This window comes from Heteronotia binoei, chromosome 2 (genome assembly GCF_032191835.1).
Source record: "Heteronotia binoei isolate CCM8104 ecotype False Entrance Well chromosome 2, APGP_CSIRO_Hbin_v1, whole genome shotgun sequence".
Classification (NCBI taxonomy): Eukaryota; Metazoa; Chordata; class Lepidosauria; order Squamata; family Gekkonidae; genus Heteronotia; species Heteronotia binoei.
Genome location: NC_083224.1, coordinates 114,560,859 through 114,581,111, shown reverse-complemented (window position 1 = coordinate 114,581,111; position 20,253 = coordinate 114,560,859). Strand labels below are relative to the sequence as shown.

At 45.2% G+C, this 20,253-nt stretch overlaps 1 protein-coding gene across 1 annotated transcript in view; it reads left to right on the top strand.

Annotated features, from left to right (window-relative positions):
* Window positions 1-20,253, top strand: part of USP24 (ubiquitin specific peptidase 24) — a 162,770-nt gene that overhangs the window by 102,251 nt on the left and 40,266 nt on the right. The window contains exons 34-42 of the mRNA XM_060231879.1: window positions 4,384-4,543; window positions 4,732-4,887; window positions 5,137-5,207; window positions 5,359-5,519; window positions 6,278-6,339; window positions 7,174-7,365; window positions 11,689-11,806; window positions 15,071-15,215; window positions 15,488-15,607. Coding sequence (XP_060087862.1) covers window positions 4,384-4,543; window positions 4,732-4,887; window positions 5,137-5,207; window positions 5,359-5,519; window positions 6,278-6,339; window positions 7,174-7,365; window positions 11,689-11,806; window positions 15,071-15,215; window positions 15,488-15,607 — 1,185 coding nt within the window. The remainder of the gene's footprint in view (window positions 1-4,383; window positions 4,544-4,731; window positions 4,888-5,136; window positions 5,208-5,358; window positions 5,520-6,277; window positions 6,340-7,173; window positions 7,366-11,688; window positions 11,807-15,070; window positions 15,216-15,487; window positions 15,608-20,253) is intronic.

The window sequence follows — 20,253 nt, the reverse complement described above, 5'->3', positions numbered from 1 at the left end:
GAATTCCATAAGACTGAATTGGATTACTTAGGGTACAGAGTGTCGGGGAGGGGTTTGGCAATGGACCTGGCCAAAATACAAGTCGTACTAGATTGGGAACCCCCGAGGACACGTAGACAGCTCCAATCCTTCATCAGATTCACAAATTTTTATCGTAATTTTATACAAGGGTTCGTACATACCATGCTTCCTTTGACGGACCTTCTTAAAACGAAAAGGAAAGGTCCAGAGGCCAAGCAGCCAGGAGCAACATTAAATTGGACAGAAAATTGCCAGGAAGCCTTCAACAAGTTGAAAAGGTTGTTCACCAGTGAACCCATTCTGATTCACCCCAATTAATTAAAACCCTTTGTGGTCCAAAGCAGCGCCAGCGATGTCACTGTGGGGGCAATTCTCATGCAACCAGATGAGGGGGGGGGTCCCTAAAACCGTGTGCTTACATCTCTAAAAAATTCTCTCAAGATCAGAGGAATTGGTCAGTGTGGGACAAGGAGGTTTTTGCTGTAACATTTGCACTAAAAACATGGCAGTCTTGGCTAGAAGGGGCAAAGATCCTGTTTGAAATATGGACCAGCCATAAGAATCCGGAAGCCCTTATTGGTCGCAGGAAACTGACTGAGAAACAGATCCGGTGGGTGGGATTCTTTGCTAAATTCAATTTTAAACTGAAGCACATCCCGGGATCTAAGAATTTCCTTGCTGATGTGTTATCCAGACTTCCCCAGCATAACAGCCAAAGGGACGAGGTGATCAATTCACTCATCTCCCCCAGCCAGTTAGAGGGAGTAGTAACTACTCGCTCACAAGAAAATCGCGAAAAATTGGAAGAGAAGTGGGGGGGGGGAGAAAAACTGATTGCCGAAGTGGAAAAGGAAGGAGACGCAATACCTGAGGGGGTAAAGATAGGGGAGGGGGGTTTCTGGTACAAGGACAGTAAACTTTACGTACCAGAGAGCCTCAAAGAAGAATTGCTCCAATCGTGTCATGACAGCAAGCTATCAGGGCACTTGGGATATGTAAAAACTCTGCATGTAGTGAATAGATAATTCTGGTGGCCGTTCATGAAAAAAGACATCTCTAATTATGTCGCTTCATGCCCATTATGTTTGATGGCTAAGAGAGAGGGGGGGAAGCCCCCAAGGTTGTTACAACCACTGGAAACAGCAACCAGACCGTGGTCGGTAGTCTCATTGGATTTTATCATAGAACTTCCCCCCTCTCAAGGGAAAACTGTAATTCTTGTAGTAGTGGACACTTTCTCTAAGCAAGCCCACTTCATTCCGTGCTCTCAAATACCCATGGCTAAAAGACTAGCTCAACTATTCTTCCAACACATGTTGAAACTACATTTGTTTCCGGATAAATTAATTAGTGACAGAGGCGTTCAGTTCGTTGTCATGTTCTGGCGGGAGTTTTGTAAATTGACAGGGATTGAGCTCTGCATATCACCCCCATACTGATGAACAGACGGAAAGGGTAAATGCGCTGCTGTAGCAGTACTTAAGATGCTTTGTGAACTATCAGCATTCCAACTGGGCAGAGTTGCTTCCATTTGCAGAATATGGATATAATAACAGCATACATAGCTCCACCAAATCATCCCCCTTTTTAGTAGTGAATGGTTATGAAGGGAAACCTTTTCCACAATTACCGGGGGGAACGATGCCTGAAATACCATCAACTTTTGAGCAATGGTGGGGAAAGTTGGGGAAGGCTTGGAACAACATCCAAGAAAATTTGGAATTGGCTAAGGAGAACTACAAAAAGCATTACAATAAATATCATTCATCCGCTTGGGACTTTAAAGTGGGTGATACAGTGTTCCTATCTACTAAGAACTTGCCTTTACCACAAACTTCTAAAAAACTGGCATACAAATTTTTGGGACTGTTCTGTATTCAACATGTAATCAATAAAGTGACTGTAGAACTCAAATTCCCCAAACAGTTTAGTAAGATACATCCCATCTTTCATTGCAGTCTACTTTGGAGGGATTCTGGAGCCATGCCTTGGCATCCCCGACCCAAAGCTCCCATGCCTTTTCCAGTGGGGGACCAGAATCACCATGAAGTAAAAGAAATCTTAGATGCTAAACTGAAGCGGGGTGTAATGTATTTTCTGATTCGATGGAAACATTTCTCAACAGCACACAATGAGCGGGTAATTAGCTCAAATGTGACAGCGCCAGCGCTGATTAAACAATTCTATGCTAAATATCCTTCAAAACCCTGGAGGAGGGCTTGGGGGGGGGGGCAGTATGTCAAGCGCGCTTATTTCTGTAACATAATGGTTTCATAGACAAAGAGCAGATCACCAGCTCTCTACTGCTCCCCCCTTGTTTACAACCAGTGGGCAAGTAATAAATCCATCTGGCCCACGGATGTTTATGCTACAGCCTGGCTGGTAGCACTTCCAAGTTGCCTCTCCCACAGGTTCACATAGACAACTCTTACCTTCTCCTAGAGAAGTGTGAGAATGGGAGATGTTTTTAATAGCCTAAATTCCTTAGTAATAAAAGAGATAGTGTTTAGCAACATTTGAACCCGTGACTCAAGCATGCATCTGTAATGTAACCTTTGAAGATATCCTATATAGCAACTGTGTAACTCTGTGTACGTCATTATTCCCAAGGCTTGTGTCCTTGGTACAGCTTCTGAATTTCTAACAATAAAACAGCTTTGATTTAAAACAAAAGACTGCTTATTGAGAAATATCAGCGCTTGATACCCCTCCCCTTGACGCTTGACTGGCGCCTACTTTACTGTCTTATGACTTCTTCTTTGTCTCAGGGCTGTTATGTGGATACTGTAGGGAATGTACAGGAAGTAAGCATTAAAATAACACAACCACAGTTGTGAGATGAGGGGCAATTTAGGAAATTCTCAATTTACACCAGAGGATGAGAGAGAGAGCATTTTAGGGTTATGGATGAGTTTGGGGAAAAAGATGGATCTGGAGCCCAAAACTGCCATTTGGCCAAAAATTCCTAAGAGCTAAAATGGGTGGTTTGAAATTTCCAGCTCAGGCACCATACACGCTTAAGTACCATGAAGTCACAGCCAACTTATGTTGAAGCCAGCATGAGGCTATCAAGGCAAGAGAGAAGCAGAGAGGTTTGCCATTGCCTTCCTTTGCAGAGTGTTCCTTGGTATTCTTCTGTCTAGGTACCACTTAGCTTCCAGTATCTGATGAGAGTGGTCTGTAGCGTGCTGTTTTCCCACCCTTAGGCATCCTAAACAATTCATATTATGATATTGGGATGACTGGTCAATGCTAGATTGGCAGGAAAAATTTAGCAGAGCCTACACGGGTCCACCAAGACACTCCCAAGCTGGAGATGAAAGGTTAAAACTGTCAGCTTGGTTTGGCCACACACCTGTTTGGGGGGTTGGGATAAAGGTTGAGTCAAGACTGGAGAGCAGACTTCGTTATAGCTTCTGCTACAGGAATAAGACCTAGCCAAGCTAGAGGGATAGTAGGTCTAAGGGATAAGAGGTCTGTTCTCATACTCATGCTCACCCTCTTCTAGGGAACCAGGCAATGGGGTACTAAAGTGGTGCAAAAAGGGTGGGGGCTCCGATTAGTGGCAGCCACTGAAAGAGGCATCCTGAGCCTTGGGCAGGAAAGGTGAATGGATGACACATGGGCTTCAGGCTGATGAATAAGGTGCTTATGCCCCTGGTGGGTTCTTGATTTATTTTGTGGCTTGTTTTAATTTTGATAATTTTATTATCTTATGTCATTGTTATTTTATTTTGATATTGAGCTGCCTCAAGAAAGTCTCTGGAGTGATGGAATATTCCAGGGGTGTCCAAACTGTGGCTCAGGAGCCACATATGGCTCTTTCACACATATTTTGTGGCTCTCAAAGCCCCTGCTGCCCCATCAGCTGTCTTGGAGAAGGCATTTGTCTCTTTAAATAACTTCGCCAAGCCAGCCGGCAGCTTGGGGAACACATTAAAAGTTAAAGTTGCTTTCTTTCCACTTCTCCTTCCCCCAATCTATTTTCCTTCTATCCCTCCTTGTGGCTCTCAAACATCTGACATTTATTCTATGTGGCTCTTGTATTAAGCAAGCTTGTCCAACCCTGGTATAAAATAATATAAATAAATTTAAAATAAATAAACTTTGTACCAAGTTAAAACATTGTTGCGGTAACTTGCTGTCTGCTTCAGCTTTCTAGTTAGCATGTGTGCTTTGTATCCCATGAGTTTGTGGGAACATGGGGATGCATATACGGATATATTAAATCTCGCTAATCTTAAATTGAAAAGGGGAATAAAAATATTACTAGTATATCACCCTACTGCTTCCATTCATGCTCACTGATTTGGAGAAAGCTGCAAGTGTTTTGAATTAGGAAGACATTTCCTTTTCTTTCAGACCATGGAAGCAAATGACTTCACTTCCACAGTGGCTTGTTTCATGCGTCTCTCGTGGGCTGCTGCTGCAGGACGGCTTGACCTGGTGGGAAGCAGCCAGCCCATAAAAGAAAGTAATACACTCTTCCCTGCTGGGATTCGTAACCGACTTAGCAGCTCAGGTACTCCGCACCCTTGAGTGAAAAGAGCAGAGATTTGCTCACTGACATCTTCAGTAATGTGGTATTCAAAGATCTTTTGTGTCTGTTGCTGGCTAGTCCTCATTTATCTAAATTAACCTAACCTTTGAAAAGCTTTGAGAAAATCCTTGTGATCATCCATCCACTTATCTGTTACACTTGCTTTATAGGAAGCAATTGCAGTTCAGGAAGTGAAGGGGAGCCAACTGCTCTGCATGCTGGAATTTGTGTGAGGCAACATTCTGTATCCACCAAAGATGCACTGATCGCTGGTGAGGCCTTGTCTCTATTAGTCACATGCCTACAGCTTCGCAGTCAGCAGCTGGGTAGGTATGGGGTGGGCTGGTTAATTGCATTGCTCTACAGAAGTCTTTTCTTAATATATATTATTACATTCTGTTTCAATGCTAATACCCAGTTCTTCCATTTGTCATCGAACTGTCCTTAGAATAGATATTTTATGTCTTTTCTATAATGCCATTCAATAAGTACTGTTAAATAAAATGTATATTAACATGAGCAACATTAAATTCCGTGATTTTGTTTAACAAATTAACAACCTAGGATTCTTTCAGGATCTTTCTACAACCTTCCCTGTGTCGCTGACTTCATCATAGACATCTTGCTTGGCTCTCCAAGTGCCGAGGTAAGTAGTTTGTAATTATATTCAGAAGAGTTTTTTTGCAGAGTCTATATAGTGTGCTCTATTAATGCTTCACATCCTTAGTGTAACAGCTACTTGCACAAGGGAAAACTGATAACTTCAAGTTTTAATGGGTGCTTCTGCTCTGTTCCAGATTCGTCGTGTTGCCTGCGACCAGTTATATACTCTCAGTCAGACAGATACATCAGCTCACCCAGATGTACAGAAACCAAACCAATTTCTTTTGAGCGTCATCCTTACTGCTCAGCTGCCCCTTTGGTCACCTACCAGTATCATGAGAGGAATTAACCAGAGGCAAGTTGGCAGCATGTTTTTTCAATAGAGAATGTAAGAATTAAAAATAAGCATTTTTCTTAAATGCTTATTTAAAATAAGATCAGAGAAAATGAGAAAAATATGGTAATCAGAAGAGAATTAGGGAGTGTTTTGGTCCCCCTTGTTGGTGCCTTCATATAATTAAGCATCAGTAAGACTGCTGAAGTTTATAGCAAGTTATAAACCTTGATGTGCCCAGGGAGAATAGTAAGACTGGACAAACATTTTGAGGTTGGTCTAACACAGCCAAATGTTAGAGGTAGGTTTTTACTACAGTCAATTGCTTTTGGATTTAAAAATAGAAAATACACAAATAGAATAATTAGTGGGGACTAATTTCTCCATTATTTAAAGCTTGCAGCCCTATCTGTAGACTTCAGCATTCTTTCTCTTACAGTATAATTTCAGTAAGTAGTAATGGTTCACACAATTGAATGTTTGTCAATTCTTGGTTGAGAAGTTTAGCTTTAAATATAAGCACTGAATCTTGAATGTGCTTTATGGAAGCATTTTAAGCTGTTCAGCATATTATCTGTGGCTCAGCATCATTGTCTTTATGAGCGTGTACTATTGCAAGCTTGAAATAAGAATACTAATACAAACAATTGACAGCAAATAAAGTGCATGTGTTTTAATAGCTAGATCTGAATTATGAAAATAAAAATGTCTGCAAAATATTTCTAATGTTTTATTAAAAAATTATTTTCTCAGTATTAACAATCTGATTTTGTTTTTAGACTTTTATCTCAATGTACAGAGTACTTTGATCTTAGGTGCCAATTACTGGATGATCTCACATGTAAGTAAGATATGAAAAAAAAATAATCCATATGCAGAAATAGAACTTATAAGTAAATCACCCCTGCTGGGAAGACTTTGGAAGTATTGGCTTCCAAAGAAAAGAAAAATCACTTTGCTATAAAACTAAGTTAATCTTGCTTCTGTTGTGTTTCCTTTCCACTTCCTCTGTTAAATGTTTATTTGGGACTGGTGTTCAGTTGATTTATATTGGTGGTGGAAGCAGCAGTGGGTGGGTGAGGATAGGGTTTCGACCCCTGTGCTCTACTTACAAACCTTCAAAGGGCACCTGGTTGGCCACTGTGTGAAACGGGATGCTGGACTAGATAGACTATGGATGTGATTTAGCACAGTTATGCTCTTACATTCTTATAATGTATAATTTGTTGCATGCTTTGATTGATTACAAGCTAAGAAAACAAATGTGTGGCTGTTTCTATATTTGTCAGGTTAAAAGCCGCAGTGCAATAGTCTAATAAGACAACTCTGAGGTATCTTTCCAGCAAAGGAAAATGGAGGAGCTATCATTAAGGCACTTGGTGGCTATTTCAGAAGAATGTCTTTAATGTTTAATTTCATGGTAGAGTCGCTAATCTGAGTTGCTATGCTTGATGGTGTTGGCATTAATGACTTCATTCAGATATTGTTCTGTGTTATATCTTTATTATGAAGTTCTCAACAGAGCTCACTAATGCCATTTCATATATAAGTGTATAGCTAAGTAAGTTTATGTTAATATTGACCTCGTTTTATTTATAATAAACTGATGCCCTTATCTTGTTTTGTCAATAGTATCTGTGGGTTGAATTTCTCACCCCTTGTTTTCATTACATAGCTTCAGAAATGGAACAATTAAAGATTAGCCCAGCTGCCATGTTGGAGGATGAGATCACATGGTTGGATAACTTTGAACCTGCCCGTGCAGCAGAGCATGAAACTAGTGAAGCTGACAATGTTTTATTGGCTGGACACTTGAGGCTCATTAAGACTCTTCTCTCGCTGTGTGGGTCCGAGAAAGAAATGCTTGGTAAATATATTTTCTGCAGCATATTAAGCTTTCTACAACACATTAAGCTTTATGCCCAGTTCTTCCTTCCTCAGTGCTTTGGTGTTGCTTGTATTTTGGATCAGCAGTCAGGTGCAGCCTTGCATCTGGTAGTGGAGCAGCAAAAAACCTAATTCATTTATTTACACTATTTATAGTCCACCTTTCTCACTGGAACTCAGCTTAGGCAGATCATATAGAGTTAGTCAGTACAGTCAACAGGATGAGATATTCAGCAGGCAATGCAATACGATTTGGATTGTAAAAATGTGGAACCAACCAGAAATCTTAAAAGAGAACTGAAGCAAAGTGTAGGTATTAACACAATGCATTAACCAATGCAAAAATTGCCTTGTAGCAAGGCTTTTTTTTGTAGAAAAAGCCCAGCAAGAACTCATTTACATATTAGACCACACACCCTGATGCCAAGCCAGCCAGAACTATGTTCCTGTGTGTTCCTGCTTAAGAAAAGCCCTGCATTGTAGGATCCTACTTCGTATAGTAGTAATACAGTAGTAGCATAGCAATAACATAGTAAAAATATAGATCACATTCCCCAATGCTTTACCTAAGTAGCTTTCTGAACCACTTTTACCTATTACTCGTGTAGGAAAGCCCTCTTGAATAATTCAATTTTGTGTAGTTTATGGAAAGCCAGGACAGTGCAGAAAGAATAGCCCTTCCTGTGCTAATCAAAAGGGAAAGGCTTTCTGTTGTCAAGTTTGACAGTATGGGCAGCCATCTCATGTTACATCTTCATCTCCGTAACATCTTGCAGCTCCCGCCAGGTGTGCCAAATGCCCTTTTGCGACTAGAAACTGGGCAAATGAGAATTGAGGCCAGAATTATGTTGTCTTCGGCATACCAATGGCTAAGAATCTATACAAACAAAAAAGGCCTCTTTCCTCTAATAATTCAAGACCTCTATAGGCCAAGGTGGCTGCAATTGGTTGAAAGCAATTTGGAAAGTATAGGACTCTCACTTGAAAACCTCTTGATGCAGAGTAATTCCAAAGCAAAAAGTATTATCAAACAAAGAATCTGTGATATAGAGAGACAAAGGGATCTAGATCAGGCCCCTTCTTTCTTGGCGTCTACCGAGACCAAATATGTTATGAGGATGGCCAAGTACTTTTCTTATTTGGAGGTACCAGCTCACAGAAGAGCCTTTACATTGGCTCGATGCGCAGTCATGCCCTCAAAAGTGTTAGAAGGGAAATATAGAAAAGTTCCATATGAAGATCGACGCTGTTCTTGTGCTATGGGAGAGGTGGAGTCGATGATTCATATGTTTTTTTCGATGCCCATTCCACCAAGCATATAGGGACAGGTTTGTTTCCCCGTTTGTAGTCAAACCAATAGTAGATGCGGACAGGGCGTGTTTGGAGAAACTTTTGGTGGATGCAAGTCAGATAGCTAAATTCTGCCATTAGCTGGTGAAGTTCCATACTAAGAAACAAGAAATGGTAGGTTTTGTATGATCTGTTTGAATTTTAGGTTATAAACGATTTTATATATTCGGATTTAAAGGATTTTATATTAATTTGAACTGATTCTGGATTTTAAAATTGGTTAAATTATATTTTAGTTATCCCCGACCTGTATAGGTGCAGAAAAGTTTTAAGTATTTTATTGTATTTTATGTATTTTAGGAGGGGTTTTACATGATGTGTTATAATTTTTATATTGGTCTATGACCGTAATAAAAAGTTCATTCATTCATTCATCTTCAAGGTTACCAATGTTTTGGCATTATTTTAGTTCATTTTCTGTCTTTTGCTTGCTATTCCCCAGGTATTTATTGTGAGTAACATCAAACACCTATTTTAGCAATATAACCTTGGCTGTAAAACCTATTCGTTAACTGCTTATTCTGGAGCACTAATATATACCCATGAAAATCCAGCCCATCACTAGTTGGGCTTCTGCATTGTTGGCGAACTTCAGGTTCCTACCTGTCCATTTGGTGCTTTCAGGTTTTTGTTCATGGGAAAGGGAACCCCTGTCAAACTATGAAGTGTCTTCAAAGATGCTGACGTATTGTGATTTTTGACTCCTATTTGAACTAGAAGTAAGGCCTGTTGTGAAGAAAAATACAGTGGGCTCTAGGAGGAGGCTCTGGGCAAGTGCCTGCCACTCTTGCTGTCTTCCCACCCACCCAAGTGAAGGCATTAACTTCCCCCCACCTCAAGGGGAGCTGATCTCTGCTATCTAGAGAGCAGTTGTGGATCTGCGTGCTCTCCAGTGGTTCCCTAGGAAGAAATGGCATTTTACCTGTCTGAGGTCCAACCCCTCCTCATACCTCACCCTCTCCAGACCCCCAGCCTTTAAATATCCAGGAATTTCCTAACCTGGAGTTGGCAACCTATCTCCTTCCCTTTATCTGCCCCTCTGACTTCAGCTTTCCATCTCTTTCCCCCTCCCTGTAGTCTCTACATCTTTCTCCATGGGAGGAGGGGGACAAAAGCAGCTTGCATCATTCTCTCACAACCCTGTGAGGTGGCTTACGTTGAAAGTCTGTAACTGGTCCAAAATCACTCAGTCAGCTTCCACAGTAAGGACCTGGGTCCAGCAGACCCCACTCTGAAGCCCTAACTCCTATGCCCTCAAACTCCACCACAGAATCTCCAGAAATTTCTCACCAACCTGGAACTGGCAGCCATAGTCATGAGTGACCCCAGCGAGTTCTGCCTGAGAGGCCTGTAGTGATACCTTTCAGACCAACAGTCTGTTTAATAGGGAGGAGTCCTCAGCCATCACATCAGCTTACATCGTTCTCCTCTCCTCTCCCTCCTTTGATCCGAATAACAGCAACCCCATGAGACAGGTTAGGCTGGTTTGAAATCACCCAGTCAGCTTCTGTAGCCCTCACATGGAGATTGGCAAGAGTGGTTCCCCAGGAGGAAAGCCCTCTCCCTCAGAGTCCGTTATATCATATGAGCCCACTGTAGCTTAATTTGAATAGAAAGAGTGAAGAGTCTTTGCAGGTGGAAAGGTGGCAGCCTATTTATCTGCTGCTGTAACTGGCCCCTGCCTGCTGTGAATGAACATTCCTTTTGCGTCAGTTGAAGAGAAGGAACCCTACTGTTTTGTCTCGTGAACACAGGCCCATAGCTCAGGGGAGGGGGGCCAGGGGCCATAAATCCAACCCCTCCACTATCACTTGTTGCCATCACTTTTGTGCCGCCCTGCCCACTTTCCTGCCGCCTAGCCCTCTCTTGCACCACACCGCCGTCTTGCTTGCTTTCATGCTGCCTTGCCTGCTCTCACGTCGCCCTGCCCGCTCTCCCGCCACCTAGCCCACTCTTGCACCACACCACCGCCTTGCCTGCTTTTGTGCTGCCTTGCCTACTCTTGTGCCGCCTTGCCCGCACTGCACCACCATCTTGCCTGCTTTCATGCTGTCTTGCCCCCTCTTGCACCACCTGCCCGCTCTTGCACTGCCCTGCTCTCTCTCCCGCTGCCTTCTCTGTTCTCATGCCACATTGCCCACTCTCACGCCATGGCACTGCCTTGCCTGCTCTCACACTGCCCTGCTCGCTCTCCCACTGCCTTGCCCACTCTCAGACGGACTGCCCTGAACTTCCTTCAACAGGCCCTGAGGAGAGGCAGTACTGATCAGTAAGCCCCCTCTCAGAAGAGAACTGTCTCCCTCACACATCAAAGGCTGACTGGTGGGATTCTGGCCTGAGAGGGCCAGCAGTAGGTGGGTCACAGAGAGGTTACCCAATGACAGGAGGGAGTGGTGACAGAGTTCAAGGCCACAACTTCCAGTAAAAATTCCAGTGGTTGCCACAACTTCCAGTAAAAATTGAGGGATGTGCCACCTGGTTGAGCTTTTATTATATCTATGATGATGACAGAAATCTTTGAACCAGACTGCTTACCTGCGTATAATGACATGATTCATACAACATGGGATGATTTTCTGTGATTTTAAATACTGTCTATAAAAACATGCCATGAGTATAATTGTATTGAATAGTCTTATCCTACATTTTGATTTACAATTTCTAAGGACAATAACAGCCTAGTTCTTAATAGAGCAATCTGAAATGTACCTAAATCAACACCTTTAAATTAATGCTGTTGGCTGTGTTCTGTTTTCATTCCATGTAGTCCTGTTCTGTCTTCTAACTAGCAGTTCTCCAAGGAGACTTCTTAGCTGTGCTACTGGAGATTGTTATAACTGGAAGTTCCTGAGATTTGAATTGTAACCTTATATAAGCAGTGCGTATGGTATGGCACTGAACAGTGATCACTCCCAAGACTGCTCATTGCCTTTTTTATATGCTGTTTTCACAGGCTCTTCTTTAATCAAACCATTATTAGATGACTTCCTCTTCCGAGCATCTCGGATTATCCTGAACAGCCATTCTCAGGCTGGCAGTGCTGCTGTTACCCAGCAAGACTTTCATCCCAAGTAAAGAGTGTATTTATTTGTTGGTGGTGTAAATAAGATCTACAGACTTGTGGAGAGGAAGTTGTATTCAAATCTTGTGCTCAGAGCTTGTACTGTCAGCATTGACAATTATAAAAATCATTTGAGGTCTCCTCATTTTAAGTGTAAATATATCGCTAACATTTCATCATCTGATGAGACGAACACTCAAATATTATTGCTGTTTCCTGAGACTATTGGAAATTAAGTAGCAGAACAGTCATGGTCCCTGAGGAGTCTACTAGGGAACTTACTGAAAGTGTGCTTAATTTAGAATTCTATATTGCTTCCATAGGTCCCTTATTAAACTTTTACAAGGAGGTGTTGTTTTCAAATTTGAAAAGTCATTTTGTTCTTTTGATGGTATTACACAACCAATCGTGAACTCCCTTTCAAGTGTTTATAAGGCATATCTCATGTTTATTATCCATGTAGAAGCAGTCCAGACATCTCAGCCCAGAAGCTAACCCTTTCTTGGTCTAAGAATCACAAAGAATATCTGAATAATTTCTGCTCAGCTCTGATAACATAATGGACATGAGAGTAACCTGTGATAGGGTTTCACTTAGCACAATACCAGGAGGTCCCTTTCTGTTGCTGAAAAGCAGTCTTTTCAGTCCCCTTCCCCCCCCCCCCACCACCACCACCCAGTTTTGACTGCGGCATCCAGAAATAAGCTATCAAGTTTTAAAATACAAATTATATCAAATAAATTGTTTCATTCCATGAACTTTGGTGGTTTAATTCAAAAACCGAAACACTTTTCCCTGTAAATCCTTTTTATCCATAGAACTCACCATTTACTAAAAAAAATGTAATATAAATAAGTAGACTGCAAAATGAACAAATAGACAGCAAAATGAATAAATGGTTTTAAAGTTAGTCTGCACAGATAGGCATCAGATTTTCAGTAACTTCTAGAAAGGTCATTAGGAGTAACTAATGACTGACAGCCCAATCCAGACATAAGTGGCGGCCGGCCGTGGCATAGCTGCCGCACCGCTAGTAGACTTCCTGAGGACTTCGGCACGCTGGAGCATGGGGAAGGGAGAGGCATAGCTTGCCATGAGGAAGACGGTTGCCATGGCAACGCCGCTAGCATAGGCACGCAAGGGAGGCGGAGGCAGCCGGAGGGGAGGGCCAGCCCACCCACCCCCCATTGGCCAGTCCTGGCGCATGCGCCATGGCTCATGACAGTCAGGGATGGGGAGAGGCAGCCCCAGAGAGGCTGATAGCCATCCCCAACCCGCCCCCAAACAGAGAATGGAGCCAATGATGGGCAGACCATCAAAGGCAAAGGAGAGACATCCCACCAACACTGGGAGGGAACAGGAGTGAAGCTGGGCATGCGCACACGAGAAGCCTGGCTTGGTGGCGAGGCAGGGGTGGGGGCAAGACAGTCCCGAACGGGACCACGGAGAAGCCGTCAATCCCCTCACACCCTCCCGCTGTCAGAGACTGCCAACGGCAGGCAGACAAGCAGGAAGTACCACGTGCAGGAGTTCACTGTCATAGACAGTGGCTGGAATGTGTGTCTGGGAGTGAGCAGCCCAGCAGCAGACACCCCCCCACCCAGAGAATGTTGCCCTGATGCCCCCTGCCATGTGCACGGAACACCTCCCCTGGGGGTCGCAGAACTCAAAGTGTGAGTGCATCAGCTGCAGAACTCTTGAGTCCATTTCATTGCCCCCCCTTAGTGCCCTGCGCATAACAGCCCTGTGAGGTTGGGTAGTCTGTCAGCCCGGGCAGTCTGAGGGGGCAGCACTCCCCTCTCCTGTCCAGCCATGCAGGGGGCGGTGTGGCGGCTCATAGACCATTCCCCCCCCAAAAAAACCCCAAGTCTGCCCACCCTCCCTCGGAGAGGCCACTGAAGGGGGGGCGGTTGCCCAAGGAACGTGCAGCAGATGCCAAGCAGGAGAGACAACAGAGGGCACAGCTTAGACTTTATTTTTCCAGAACAGAGTGCAACAGTCTCCCTGGTGTGCGCTGGGCAGTCTCGCCGTGGGCGGGGCTCCATTCCAAGCGGCGGGCAGAAACAGCTGAGGGAGTGGGGAGGCAGTGGAGTGACACACGCAGAAGCCTCTGTTTTGAAGTCCCACTTGCAAATGGAGATAGAGATCAAGAGCACCTGCATGGGCGGTGACTGGAAGAGCAGGCTGCATTTCAGCCGGGCACTCTCTTAAAGGGACAGTCTCTGCTCCACCTCCCCGCACGAGGCAGCTGCCACACACACACACCCTATGCCCTGCAAGGGGTTGGGAATGCAGCAGAGGACAGACTAAGGGAAGGGAGCAGGCGGCAACACATGGGAGCGGAGTCAGCAAATGCCTCCTGCTGGAGCCCACTGCCTGGTTCAAGTGCCAGAGACACTCGCACACCAAGCAGTCGAGAGGGAGGGGAGGGGGAGGCTGTGGTGGGGGAAGTGGAACTTACCCAGCCATGGGCGACAGTCCTCGCATGCAGAGCCTCCAGGAGCCCGGAACCTGTGGAGACCTGGAAACAAGAGCAGTTAGCCCCAGGGGAGAGACCTCTCTCTCCCCCTCACAAGTAAAGATACTGTCAAAGCAACTGCGCGGTGCAAAACCTGTTACCAGCGTGCCTGCCTGTCCCTCACTCTAAGTCTGTATGGCCGCCATGCGCTCCTCTCCCTAACAACTGAGTTGTGCGAGGCCAGAGCAGAAGTATTTCTAGGAGGGGGGGAGACCGCGATTGGGTGCTGGGGAGGGGGCTCGTCAGCCCGAGGCGCGAGGGGATTGGCGAGGCCTTCATGCCACTCCCTAAGGGGTTTGTGAGCTTCTGCAGCGGCGGAGGCAACCTTTGTTTTTGTTTTCAACGAGTGGCCTATGGGACACGCTGCTATTTTTGCCGGCATAACGTTGCGCCTCTCGGGGGGGGGGGCGTGTCATGGGCCAAACTGGTCAGAAAGCCGCCTAAGCCTGGCCATGCCCCAACTCCACCCCTTCCTCCGCCTGAATGCCATGCTCCGCCTCACTTCCACCCACGCTCGGACGCAGCCCTCAGGCACCACTGCCCTCAGGCGAAGCGGAGCTCAGGTGGCCCCCCACCCATGTAACTCCTCTCCGCTGTGGTGGCACCAGTCATACGTCGGTGCAAATCCTTCTTGCGCCCACGTAGCAGCTCATCTACTCCCAAAAGACTTTCTGCTCCCCCTCTCTGGATTGTGCTGTTACTGTAATAAAATAACAAATACAGAATTTTCACAGGTTTTTTTTTATTCCTTACTAGATGCAGCACAGTGAATAGTCGATTAGCAGCATATGAAGTGCTTGTAATGTTGGCTGATAGCTCACCTTCCAATCTTCAGCTTATTACAAAAGAACTACTTTCTATGCATCACCAGCTTGATCCAGCTCTTTCCAAAGAGTTTGATGTAAGTGAACAGTTCCTTTGATGTAAGTAGAATTATTTATTGAAATTATGTTTGTATAATAAAATAATGACAGACCAACTCGTCATACCAGCTTGTAATAATGATATATAGCAATATGGAGCAGTACCCAATTGAGTGAAGATTTTAAGTCTATACCCGAAATCTTCAGTTTAGAATAGTATTTTATATTAGCTTATACTTGTATTTAATCTTCTGTGCTACAAATTAAGCCATTCTTTTCCCTTGTGCTCACATCCTCCCTTACCTTCCAGTATCTCCCACCTGTAGATGGTCGATCTGTTTCAGGATTTGTGGGACTGAAAAATGGTGGAGCCACATGTTACATGAATGCAGTCTTTCAGCAGCTCTATATGCAGCCAGGACTTCCTGAGGTACTTTATATTCTTGATTCTTATGACATGCTTTTACTATGTCAGGATTGTGAGCACAATTGCATACTACAGAGAAGAAAACAGCACAAGTAGCACAGCACCAGCTGCCTGTCCTCCAGTGCCTTGCTGCCTCATTATCCTAATAGAGTGGTCCCTGATTTGACTGGGAAAGAGGCTACCATTACATGGTTCTTCCTGATCTCCTGGCTATTTAGCATAGAGTCTGGAGAGGTCAGGCTGCTCCTCTCAGGCCCTCATCGTGACCCCTTTCAAAGATGCCATGGCTAGTCACTTCTGTCTCCTAGCTGCTTCCAGTCTATTTTGGGGAGAGGACTGAGGGCTTCCCGTGAGAGATTGGGAGCTCTCTGGCTCTTTCCATGTCCATGCTTGGAGGTTACAAGGCACCTGTAAGGGCAGCAGTATATTTTTAAATTTATTTAAAACATTTTTACACCCAATTTCACCCAGTCTAGATCTACATGGTGGTGTTCATACAACTAGCTGAATTTCCCTAAATGGGAGTGTTTACATGGTTGGCTGAAGCTCCCTGGTAAGTCTAGGGGCTCACCAGTTCCAGACAAATTTCAAGCATATGATTTTAGTATAAACTTCCTTTTTCCTTCAGTGATCAGTGTAATGTTAACAAGTAGGAGTTAAAGCCAGTCCTGTTCAGTGCATAGAGGAAGTACATTCTCATTGGAGGGAAGGAAGGCACCCTAATATTTCATGTATTCCTCCCATAATCCCGAAAAGCAGGACACTAGGTCATTTTCTTCCTGCTCCTGAGGAGAGGAGTACCTTTTTCTTCAGTTCTTTTCCTGCCTCCTTTGCATGTATAGGACTCAGGAGCTTCAGTTGCCTGTTTGGTGAGAAAGTGAGGAAAAGGAAAGAGCTCAAGACACCAAATACCTCCATGACTGCTATAAAGGCTGTTCCCTTGTATCAAAGGCATTCATGCATTTATTCCGTCTTTTATCATTTCAAAAAAGGACAGGGACTGGAGGGCCATCTTGGATTTAAAATTTCTCAACAGATTTGTTGTATACAAAAAATTCAAAATGGAGACACTAAAATCAACTACAGCAGGCAACTGCATAACATCCATAGACTTCAGAGAGGCCTATGAACATGTCTCCATTTGTCATCCACATAAGAAGTACTTCCACTTCGCTTGGGAAGGGATCACTACCAGTTCAGGTCAGGGCCCTACCGTTTGGATTACCATCAGCCCTAAGGGTGTTCACAAAGGTGATAGTTGCCCTTGATAATCCATGTGCCTGGACAGCCTTCTCATCAGGTATTCCTCAGCAGAGAAGACATTTACGGCACAGAAGACTACTGGCGGCTGAAAATATGAAAGCTTGTGCCTGATCATATTGAGCTACTCAATTCACAAGTGGGTCCCTTAGTCTCTACTTCAGATGCTGGGGCTGTTTCATCTGGACAAGATGATCCTGTGCCCCTATCCCCCTTTTTTTTTAAATGTGCCCAACTCTCTTCATCTCAGCCAACTCATAGTTCTACCCCCCTCTCTCTCTCGGCTTGGCTTCGCGAACGAAGATTTAAGAAGGGTGCAATAGTCCACGTCTGCTGCAGGCTTCCTGGTGGCTGACAAGACCAATGTGGGACAGGCAGGTCCGGCCACAGTGGCTGCTGGGAAAAGTCTGATTTAGGGTTGGTGCTGTAGCAGTGCGATTCTTCCTCAATCTCCTTTTGTCCTCAAGACCAGCTATGCGTGCGTTCTCAAAAGAAGAGACAGCCTGGTGGATGGTGTGCCTCCATGCTTTGCGATCTGAGGCTAGGTCAGACCACTGGTGATGGTTGATGCGACAGGTGCCAAGGGATTTCTTCAAGGAGTCCTTGTACCTCTTCTTTGGTGCCCCTCTATTTCGATGGCCGGTGGAGAGTTCGCCATACAGGGCAATCTTGGGAAGGCGGTGGTTTTCCATCCTAGAAATATGCCCTGCCCAGCGCAGCTGCGTCTTCAGCAGCAGTGCCTCGATGCTGGTAACCTCCGCCCGCTTGAGAACTTCAGTGTTGGTCACAAAGTCACTCCAGTGGATGTTGAGGATGGTGCGAAGGCAGCGCTGATGAAAGCGCTCAAGGAGTCGCAGGTGATGACGGTATATAACCCACGATTCGCAGCCGTAGATGAGGGTTGTCATCACAACCGCTTTGTAAACATTGATCTTTGTGCCTTTTTTCAGATGCTTGTTGCTCCACACTCTTTTGTGCAGTCGGCCAAAGGCACGGTTTGCCTTTGCCAGCCTGTTGTTGATCTCCTTGTCGATCTTAGCATCTGAGGAGATGATGCACCCCAGGTAGCTGAACTGCTGGACTGTCTCCAGAACTGATTCACCCACAGTGATGCAGGGAGGGTGATAATCTTCCTGGGGTGCAGGCTGGTGGAGAACTTCTGTCTTCTTCAGACTAACTTCTAGGCCGAATAGCTTGGCAGCCTCTGCAAAGCAGGACGTCATATGCTGCAGAGCTGATACCGAGTGGGAGATGAGTGCAGCATCATCAGCAAACAGTAGCTCTCGGATGAGTCTTTCCATTGTCTTGGAGTGGGCCTTTAGTCGCCTCAGGTTGAACAGGCTGCCATCGGTGCGATAGCGGATGTAGACACCATCGTCATCATCTAGATCTACTGCGGCTCTTTGAAGCATCATGCTAAAGAAGATCGTAAAGAGAGTTGGCGCGAGAATGCAGCCTTGCTTTACACCTGTGCCTATTGGGAAGGTCTCCGAGAGGTCGTTGCAGTGTCTGACCTGGCCTCGTTGGTCTTCGTGTAGCTGGATGATCATGCTGAGGAACCTTGGGGGACATCCTAAACGTTCCAAGATTTGCCACAGGCCTTTCCTGCTAACAGTATCGAAAGCTTTGGTAAGGTCGACAAAAGTCACATACAGAGCCTTGTTTTGTTCCCTGCATTTCTCTTGGAGCTGCCTGAGAATAAATACCATGTCGGTGGTGCTCCTGTTAGCTCTGAAGCCGCACTGGCTCTCTGGGAGGAGTTCTTCTGCAATGGTGGGCACCAGTCTGTTCAGGAGTATTCTGGCAAGGATTTTGCCTGCGATGGAGAGCAGGGTTATCCCCCGGTAGTTGGAGCAGTCTGACTTTTCCCCTTTGTTCTTGTATAGGGTGATGATGATTGCATCGCGAAAGTCCTGTGGTAATTTGCCTTGTTCCCAGCAGGTGACAAGTACTTTGTGAAGTGAGCTATGTAGTACTGTGCCCCCATGCTTCCAGATCTCTGGTGGAATTCCATCAACTCCTGCTGCCTTGCCACTTTTCAGTTGCTTGATGGCTTTAACAATCTCTTCTAGAGTGGGGATCTCATCCAACTCTGTTTTCACTGGTTGAAGTGGGGTGAGGTGAATTGCTGAATCTTGAACTACGTGGTTGGCACTGAAGAGAACCTGAAAATACTCCGACCACCAGTTCAATATGGATGCCTTGTCTGTGAGGAGCACTTGGCCGTCTGCACTACGCAAAGGACTCTGAGTCTGATATGATGGACCATATACTGCCTTCAGGGCTTCGTAGAACCCTCTTAAATCACCAGTGTCTGCACACAGCTGGGTTCTCTCAGCAAGCTTGGTCCACCACTCGTTCTGAATGTCTCGAAGCTTGCACTGGAGGTTGCTACATACAGCGCGAAAGGTTGCTTTTTTCCCAGGACAGGAGGGCTGAGCAAGATGTGCTTGGTAGGCAGATCTCTTTTTCGCCAGTAAATCTTGGATCTCTTGATTGTTCTCATCAAACCAGTCCTTGTTCTTCCTTGTGGAGAACCCGAGGACTTCTTCAGAGATCTGCAGGACGGTAGTTTTTAGGTGTTCCCAGAGTGCTTCTGGAGAAGGGTCTGTGGGGCAACTGGGGTCCTCAATTCTTGACTGGAGTTTTGCCTGGAAGGCAGCTTTAACTTCGGCTGACTGGAGACTGCCAACCTGAAACTTTCTCCGAGGGATACCTCCTCTCCTGGGTGTGGGTTTAAAGTGAAGACGGAGATTGCAGCGTACAAGACGATGATCCGTATGACATTCTGCACTGGGCATTACTCGGGTGTGTAAGACATCTCGAAGGTCTCTCTGGCGCACCAGAATGTAATCGATAAGGTGCCAGTGCTTGGACCGTGGGTGCATCCAGGTTGTCTTCAGACTGTTCTTCTGCTGGAAGATAGTGTTGGTGATGGTGAGCTGGTGCTCCATGCAGAATTCTAGCAGGAGGCGCCCGTTGTCATTGCAGTTGCCAATGCCGTGTTTGCCAAGTACTCCTTTCCAGGCTTCCGAGTCTTTACCTACTCTGGCATTGAAGTCGCCAAGGATGATCACCTTGTCCTCTGTAGGGGTCTTCCGTACGAGGTTGTGTAGATCAGCATAGAACTTGTTCTTTTCTGCAGGATCTGCTTGAAGGGTTGTGGCATACACACTGAAGAGTGTTGCATGCTGCTTGTTTTGAAGTGGGAGGCGCATGGACATGATGCGATCTGAGTGACCTGTTGGCAGGTTTTCGAGTTTGGAGGCAATGGAGTTCCTGACCATGAAGCCAACGCCAGAAAGGCGGCTCTCAGCCTTTGACTTACCTGACCAGTAGAGGGTATAGCCAGCACCGTGTTCTTGAAGACTACCTTCCTCAGGGAAACG